The 8,735-nt window shown below is 46.4% G+C and overlaps 1 protein-coding gene across 1 annotated transcript; it reads right to left on the bottom strand.

Moving 5' to 3' along the window:
- Positions 1–3,422: 3,422 nt before the first annotated feature.
- Prf1 (perforin 1) lies at positions 3,423–8,122 on the bottom strand. The gene is made up of 2 exons (XM_021175251.3): positions 7,554–8,122; positions 3,423–4,551 (listed from the first exon to the last, which is right to left on the bottom strand). The coding sequence occupies exons 1-2, from the start codon at positions 8,087–8,089 to the stop codon at positions 3,423–3,425; spliced, it is 1,665 nt and encodes a 554-aa protein (XP_021030910.1). The 5' UTR covers positions 8,090–8,122.
- Positions 8,123–8,735: the final 613 nt, after the last annotated feature.

The following is an 8,735-nucleotide window of genomic DNA, read 5'->3' as shown; positions in this document are numbered from 1 at the left end:
GGCCTGTGGTCAGAGTTCATGGTCATCATTGGCTACATATCAAGTTTGAGGCCAGACTGGACTACAGGAGACCCTGTCTCAAACTACAAATAAATAGGGGGCTGGAGAGAAGAAGCCTCATTGGCTAAGAGGGCTTAACTGCTTCTGTAGAGGACCTAAGTTCAGTTCCCAACAGCCACATGGTGGCTCACAACTGTCCTTAACTCTAGTTCTCAGGGATCTGGCACCCTCTTCTGGCCTCCATACAAAGCTGAAGGCAAAACATTTATATACATAAAAATATCAAATCTTTAAAAACAAACAAACAAACTCTCTCCTATGTTCTTGGCCTCTCAACACTGTGCCCAGGGTGGCATGCCAGGAATCAGAGACCTGGCTATCTTATTTCTGCCATTAATATCTTTGACCACAGTTAAATTCTTTGTTGGACAATAAAACAAAGAGGAAAAAAAATACTTGAAAAACTCTATTCAAACAACGGTCCTCCGTTTGTCTATGTGTGAAATCAGGAGGGGTTGCAGGATGACCTTTGACCCTTTAGAGTTAATGGCCTCTCCCAGGATCCCTTTCACCCTATAGAGGCTGGCCACCCTCTTCAAGCGGTCCTGAGAAAGGAGAACACAGACTATCTTTTGAGAGAAACTGAGGCATGGGGAAAGGGCCGGCTGAGTGAGTCCTGTCCCACTCCCGTCCTGCAGATCTGTTTTCTTTTTTCTTTTTTGTTTTTGTTTTTCGAGACAGGGTTTCTCTATATAGCCCTGGCTGTCCTGGAACTCACTTTGTAGACCAGGCTGGCCTTGAACTCAGAAATCTGCCTGCCTCTCAGATCTATTTTCTTGATGGGGTTTGGCTTACAACCATCTCTATCCTCCCCCCCCCCCCGCCAGGGCCACAGGTAGTATCACGTGTCGAGCTCTCAAGCAAGGTCTCTTGTGCTCTTGTTTGTGTGTGGCTGAGAAAGGAAACGGGTAAGAACAGTGGTTCCCACAGGCTTCTAGACCCTTCTGATCTTCCTGCTTGCTGGGGATTTACAGTTGCTGCAACATCAGAGATTGGGGTTTGGGTTTCTGGGTCTTATCCATACCTCACCGTTTATTTTGCTGGGACTTTCAAACCCATCAGGGTTTTCGTGGTTCCTCTGAGCCCCTCTGACTAAATACAGCCCTGCACAGCCATGCCCTGCCACAGCTCTGATGCTGCCACAAATGTTGCCTGTACCCTGGGGTCTTGCTCTGGGATATCAGATGCTGATATGCTGTCTGAGCAGGCTGAACTAAGCGGCTCTCGGACCACCTTGTTAGAACCGCTGCTTCCCCAAGATGTGAAGTAGAGGAGAACTTATCAACCCGTGCAGATGAATTCTCAGGAGGCTGAGTCTTCCAGATGGGCAGCCCTGGGCTGGCTATACCCTGCACACAAACACCCAGACACTGACATACACACACATGCACACACATACACATGCACACATAGACACACACAGACAGAAACACACATACACACATGCATACACACACATGCTCATAGACACACACACATACACACAAATATACACACAAGCTCACATGGACACAGTCTCCTCTCTCTCTTTTTCTCTGTCTGTCTGTTTGTATGTCTGTCTGTCTGCCTGCCTGCCTGTCTGTCTGCCTGTCTTGTACTGTGTCTGCTTAGGATTTTATTTCTGTGAAGCAAAATGGAATCCAGGCTGGGGTTCCTGGTTGCTTTAAGAAGGGGCAGGAGCGATGGCTCAGTGGTTAGGAGCACTTGCTGCTCTTCAGGAAGACCCAGGTTTGGTTCCCAGCAGCCACATGCTGATTCACAACCACCTACAGCTCCAGTTCCAGAGGATTCGATGCCTTTTCTGACTTTCTCGGGTACCAGGCACACACACACACACACACACACACACACACACACAGATGTTTTGGCTAAACACTCATGAACATAAAATAAAAATAAATCTTGAGAAGAGGTGAGAAGGGGCTGGAGATGGCTCAGTGGATTTAGGTGCTTGCTGTCAAGTCTTTGCTGTCAAGTCTCACGACTTGAGTTACATCCCTGTAGTTGATAATCGGAATCCACATGATGGGTGGAGACAACTGACTTCTGCATGTTATCCTTTGACTTCCATGTCTGTGCTATGGTATATATATATATATGTACATGTATGTGCATGCACTTATATACATATATATACATACACACATACACATACATATACATGCACACATACATATACATACAAATATACAAATGCAAGCACATATATACATATACACATACATACACGCATACCTATACATACTTGCATATATACATACACACATACATATACACATATATACATATATACATATACACACATATATATATATACATACATACATATCTATACACAAATGAAAACACACCTACCTACATACATGCATATATATGGATACATATACACACATACATGCATATACACATACATATATATACATACATACACACATACATATATATAACACATACATATACACGTAAATAAATAAATAAATAAATAAATAAATGTAAATAAAAGAAGTGAGAAGACCCTGTGTCCTGGGCTCAAATTTCCCAAGTAAACCTGCAGTCACTTTAGAATGCCCCTGCCAGTTCACCGAAGTCCCCAACATTCCACATTGTCTTTCAGCCGGAAACCGAATGTCTATCATTATTTATTGCCACATTTATGCCACTGTTTCTTGACTCAGAGGATTGCAGTCCCACATTACCAGCAGAATTAGAAAAAGTAGTTCACTTACAGTAACAGTTCACTTACAGACTGGCCATTTTATAAAACTGGGTTGTTGAACATAAAACTCTATCTCTGGGGCATCATTTGTCCCCTCTTCTCTGCCACCAGGCCACCAGCATGCTTACCATTACATCATATTTATAGCCCTCTGCCAAGCCATGTGCTTGGTGACACAGGCCTTCACTCGTCAGGAGCAGAATGAGGGACAAAATGTACACAGGAATTGGGACCCAGGAATTGTCTCTAACAGATGATCTTGCTATGTCAAGGAGAAGGGATTTAAAGCTGGGTGCAGACCGTCTGGCCTTCCGCTGGGCTCCTGGCCCATGTTTACGCTAAGTGGCAGTAGTTGCGAAGCTCGTGGGCATTGCAGGACTGAGGCAGTGTGGAAGGGAGAGTCAGGGGAGCTCTATTGTAAAAACTCAGCCGCTCGAGTGGCCTCTCTAGTGCATAATAAGCCATTGCAGACCCCAGGGAGAGTCCAGTTGAACATTCCAGTTTTGTTGTTTGCTTTTTTTTTTGAGACCCTGTAGACCAGGCTGGCCTCAAACTCATAGAGATCCACCTGTCTCTGCCTCCCAAGTGCTGGGATTAAAGGCGTGTGCTACTACACCCAGCTCTCAGGCATGTTATTGTTGTTATGTTACCACACAGCCCCACTGCGGTTTCCTGGAGGATCTCCTAGAAGCCCCTGGGGGGCATACTCCAGGCAGGTCCCGCCAGTGAGATGGGGCAGACACTTGGCATGGTAGGAGAATTTCACCCTGCCGTGGTTTAGCTCACATGTCGCCTCATGGAAACCAGAGTGGGGAGACCTGTCACAAGACCCAAGAAGGTCATCATCCCAGCCGTAATCAGCATCCCAGACCTGCACCCTGAGGGGTCCCCCTGTGGACAGGAGCACATCCCCAAAGTCCATCTTGTCAGTCCACCGGGGATTGTTATTGTTCCACACGACACCGGTCCTGATCTCCTGGCCACCAAAGAAGACCTTTAGGTAGGCATCAGTAGCTGTGGTGTAGTCTCCCCACAGATGTTCTGCCCGGAAATTGCTTACCACCAAATGGGCCAAGCCCCTCTGGCGTGGGCAGCAGTCCTGGTTGGTGACCTTTGAATCCTGGCACACACACTGGCATGAATCATGGCTACTCTTACGGTGGCCTAACCTGCAGGGCCGGCTACAGTTCTGCCACCGGGCTCTGCTCGTTATATAATGGCTGATAGCCTGTCTCAGAGCCTCCCGCTTCGGGTTCTGTTCTTCCAGTAATGTATGCAGGGGCTCCACGCTGTAGTCCACCAGACCAGGGTTGCTGGGCAGTGAGGCTGTCCAGGTTGAGAACTGCTCTGGTGTAGCTTGGTTCCCGAAGAGCAGATCATGCGTGGAGTCCAGAGGGCCACCAAGTACTTCGACGTGACGCTCACGGTAGGCCTGGTGGAAAGAGGTGGCCATTTTGTGCTGTTTCTTCTTCTCCTCACAAGCTTTGTATTCACTGGAGACGCTGGCTTGGGCACCGATGCTGACCTGGGCCTCCACGTTCAGGCAGTCTCCTACCTCATCAGCTGTGAGCCCATCCAGGGTCAGCTGACAGGTACGCAGGGCCGTGAGGACCGAGATGCGGCCACCAAGGTCCACGGCCGTGATAAAGTGCGTGCCATAGGAGGAGATGAGCCTGTGGTAAGCATGCTCTGTGGAGCTGTTAAAGTTGTGGGGGAGAGCTCTGAGTGCCTTTTTGAAGTCAAGGTGGAGTGGAGGTTTGTGTACCAGGCGAAAACTGTGGAGAGGGCAGAGCATTAGAGGAGCAGAGTGGGTGGCATTGCCCTGATTTAATAGCACCTCCAAGCCCCCTACCTCTCCTGCATATATACACACAGACATGGAAGTTCACCGGGACTAGCTGGGAAAAACAAAGGGGTTAGCAGGAATTGGGATAAAAAAGATTGTGATCAAAATATATACATGTAGTGAAACCCACTGTCAAATTTTAGAATTTATATATGCTATCTAAAAATGTAAAGTATGTGGGTGGGGAGTGGGGAGGAAAGCTTGGTGCTATGCCTGTCAACCCAAGTTCGATCCCCAGAGCCCACTTAGTAGAAGCAGAAGAAAAGATACCCACAGTTGTCCTCTGATCTCCTCACACTTGCTCTGACACACAGATAACAGACATATGCTGAAAAAAAAAATACATAAAAAAAGGAAAGAAATAATTTTTAGATGCCAGGTGGGGATTGCACACGCCTTTAATCCCATCACTCAGGAGGTAGAGGCAGGCAGATCTCTGAGTTCAAGGCCAGCCTGATCTACAGAGGGAGTTCCAGGACAGCCAGGACTACACAGAGAAAACCTCCAAAAAACCCTTTTTATTTTATTTTTTTTTAATTTTATTTTTTAAAGTCTGAGAAACTAGTGCAGGCTACGTGGAGTCACCATGTATCCATGCAGCGAGGAGGGAGGACACGACCAGGTTTCCTGTCTCTGTCCCTACCCAGGAAGAATCCATGGGAGGTTGGCAATGCCTGGGACAGAGGGTTTAGGTGCTCACTGCTTGTATTTAAATGTCACCAAACCCCATGGAAGGAGTTACAGAGACAAAGCTTCGAGCTGTGATGAAAGGATGGACCATCTAGAGACTGCCATACCCAGGGATCCATCCCATAATCAGCTTCCAAACGCTGACACCACTGCATACACTAGCAAGATTTTTCTGAAAGGACCCAAATATAGCTCTCTCTTGTGAGACTATGCCGGGGCCTAGCAAACACAGGAGTGGATGCTCACAGTCAGCTATTGGATGTATCACAGGGCTCCCAATGGAGAAGCTAGAGAAAGTACCCAAGGAGCTAAAAGGATCTGCAACTCTATAGTTGGAACAACATGATGAACTAACCAGTACCCCGGAGCTCTTGTCTCTAGCTGCATATGTATCGAAAGATGGCCTAGTCGGCCATCACTGGAAAGAGAGGCCCATTGGACTTGCAAACTTTATATGCCCCAATATAGGGGAATGCCAGGGCCAAAAGAATGGGAATGGGTGGGTAGGGAAGTGGGGGGGGCATGGGGGACTTTTGGGATAGCATTGGAAATGTAATTGAGGAAAATATGTAATAAAAAATATTAAAAAAAATGTCACCAAACTAGGGCTCAGGAACAATTTTGCATCCATCTCCCTTTCCTCTAGATGTAAATGCTCATGCATAGAGGAGGTCTATCATGGATAGATGATAGATAGATGGCTAGATAGATACATAGATAACAGATACAGAGATAGATGATAGAGATAGATAGATCGATAGATAGATAGATGATAGATAGATAGATAGATGATAGATACAGAGATAGATAGTTATATAATAGGTACATGGATACAGAGAGAGATACCTACCTACCTGCCTACCTACATACATACATAGTTATATAATAGACACATAAATACAGATATAGATAGATACATACATACATATATACAAACATATATATATAGATAGTTACATAGGTACATAGATAGTTACATAGGTACATACATAGTTACATAGACAATATATATAGAGTTACATAGATACATACATACATAGATGATAAATAGATACATACGTACAGTTATATAGATACGTAGATAAATACATAGTTACATAGATAAACAGATACAAAGGTAGATATACTTACATATAGACAGATACGTACATACATACATACATACATACATAGATGATAGGTAGGAAGAAAGAAAAAAAGAAAGAAAGAAAGAAAGAAAGAAAGGAAGGAAGGAAGGAAGGAAGGAAGGAAGGAAGGAAGGACGGAAGAAGGAAAGATGATAGATAGATAGACAGGCAGACAGGGCTGTAGGGTCTGGCATCTAAAGACCAGTGTCACAGTTAGTTTTCATTGTGAACTTGATACAACCTAAAATTACTTGGGAGAGTGTCTTGGGGAGGAATTTTCTAGATCAAATCAGCTTGTGGTCTTGCCTGTAGAGGATTGTCTTGATTGCCTTAATTGATGTGGGCAGACTCAGCCTGAAAGTGGGTAGTACCATTTCCTGTTTCAGGCCCAAGACTGTCTAACGATAGAGAAGGTTAGCTGAGCTCAACTCAGCATGAATGCCTTCATTTTCTCCTGCTCTTGACTGTGGGTATGGTGTGACCAGCTGTGTCCCATCAAGCCATGGTGGACTGTAACCCGGAAATGTGACTGAAATAAGCTCTCTCTCCTTAGCTGCCTTTTGGTCAGGACATTTTATCGCACCAACAGAAATTAATCTAGAGCAGAAATTCTTTTTTTTTTTTTTTTTTTTTTTTTTTTGAGACAGTGTTTCTCTGTGTAGCCCTGGCTGCCCTGGAACTCACTTTGTAGACCAGGCTGGCCTCAAACTCAGAAATCTGCCTGCGTCTCTCTCCCGAGTGCTGGGATTAAAGGCATGCGCCACCACGCCCGGCTAGAGCAGAGATTCTTAACCTGTGGGTCAAGCCTCCACAGGGGTCGCATGTCAGATGGCCTGGATATCAGATATTTACATTATGGTTCATAGCAGTAGCAAAATTACAGTTCTAAAGTAGTAACCAAATCATTTTATGGTTGGAGTCACCACATTAGGAACTGTAACAGAGGGTCACAGCATTAGGAAGGCTGAGAACTACTGACTCTAGAGAGATCAGGATTTGGTGTCTTCCTGGGAAACAGTAGGTAAACTTCACTCCACTATTCCAGAGCTCCTAAACCCCTTAGGGTGTTCCACTATTCTTCCAGTTCCTCTCTCCCATGCCTCTCTCCTCTTACCTGTACATGCGACACTCCACTGTGTCGCTATTAAAGTTGTACTGGTCCTGATGGGTCTTCTCAGCTGCAAAATTGGCTACCTTGGAGTGGGAGCCAGCCACGGAGGCGCGCATGTTTGCCTCTGGCCTAGGGTTCACATCCAGCCCCACACGCCAGTCGTTATTGATATTAGCAGCTGCCTCCCGGGCCACACCCTCCGTGGAGAGGACCTTGGCTGAGGCCACGTTACGCTGGCAGTGTGAGCCGTGAGGCCGCCAGTGGGTGATTGCCACGGGTAGGCGCTGTATGGCGTCTCTCATTAGGGAGTTTTTACAGAGGGTGCAGGTGCGGTCAGGCCTCAGGAACTTCTGTGTGTTCACTGGGAAGGAGCCGGAGCGGCGGAGGGTGGTCACATCCACGCCTTCCCCAGCCATCCATACACCTGGCACGAACTTGTGCTTCTGCTTGCATTCTGACCGAGTGGCAGTGTAGCAGGGAGCAGGGACAGGTCGTGGCAGCAGCAGGAAAAGGCCCAGGAGGAACAGGGATGTAGCCATGATGCTGCAGGCACAGTAGTCATAAACTCTGGAAAGCTGTGGGAACAGGGATGAAGGATGCTGACCTCTCATGACTGGGGAACATCAGGAGAGAGAGTGAACTTCTCTTTAGTTATTGCATGCCAGAGCTGGACTGGCTTCGTCCACTGTACAGAAAAACCCAGAGGGATTTAAACATATAGCTCAGAGTCGCACAGCCAAGAGGAACCCTATGCTGAGATTTTATTATCTCAGACCTAGCAGGAATCGAGATTGAAGGCTGTGACCCTGGACACAGCATCTGTAATAGGTTTCGGCTCTGGAGATGTGTCATTTTCCACCCAGAGTGGGACACTTTTCCTACCTGATTCCCCTCCCCGGTTCTGGGATGAAAGGATATATCCTTCATCCCCCAGAGCCTTATGCACTGTAGGCAAGTGTTCCACCACTGAGCCCCACCCTACTCCCTATCTATTTATCATCTATCTATCTATCTATCTTGAGACAAGGTATCATTGCTCAGGATAGCTTTGAAGTCTTCTGTTGCCAAGCCTTGAACATGTGGAGGAGCTACGATCTCAGTCCTGTGGCACCAGGCATAGCTCCTAGCTGATTCTTACTTTCTCTCCATCTCTAATTCCAGCAGTGACTTCTGTCTCTCCCTTAC

This window comes from Mus caroli, unplaced genomic scaffold, assembly GCF_978045245.1.
Source record: "Mus caroli unplaced genomic scaffold, Mus_caroli_1 scaffold_9, whole genome shotgun sequence".
NCBI lineage: Eukaryota > Metazoa > Chordata > Mammalia > Rodentia > Muridae > Mus > Mus caroli.
The sequence above is the reverse complement of the archived record's forward strand: the minus strand, read 5'-3'. Positions and strand labels throughout refer to the sequence as shown.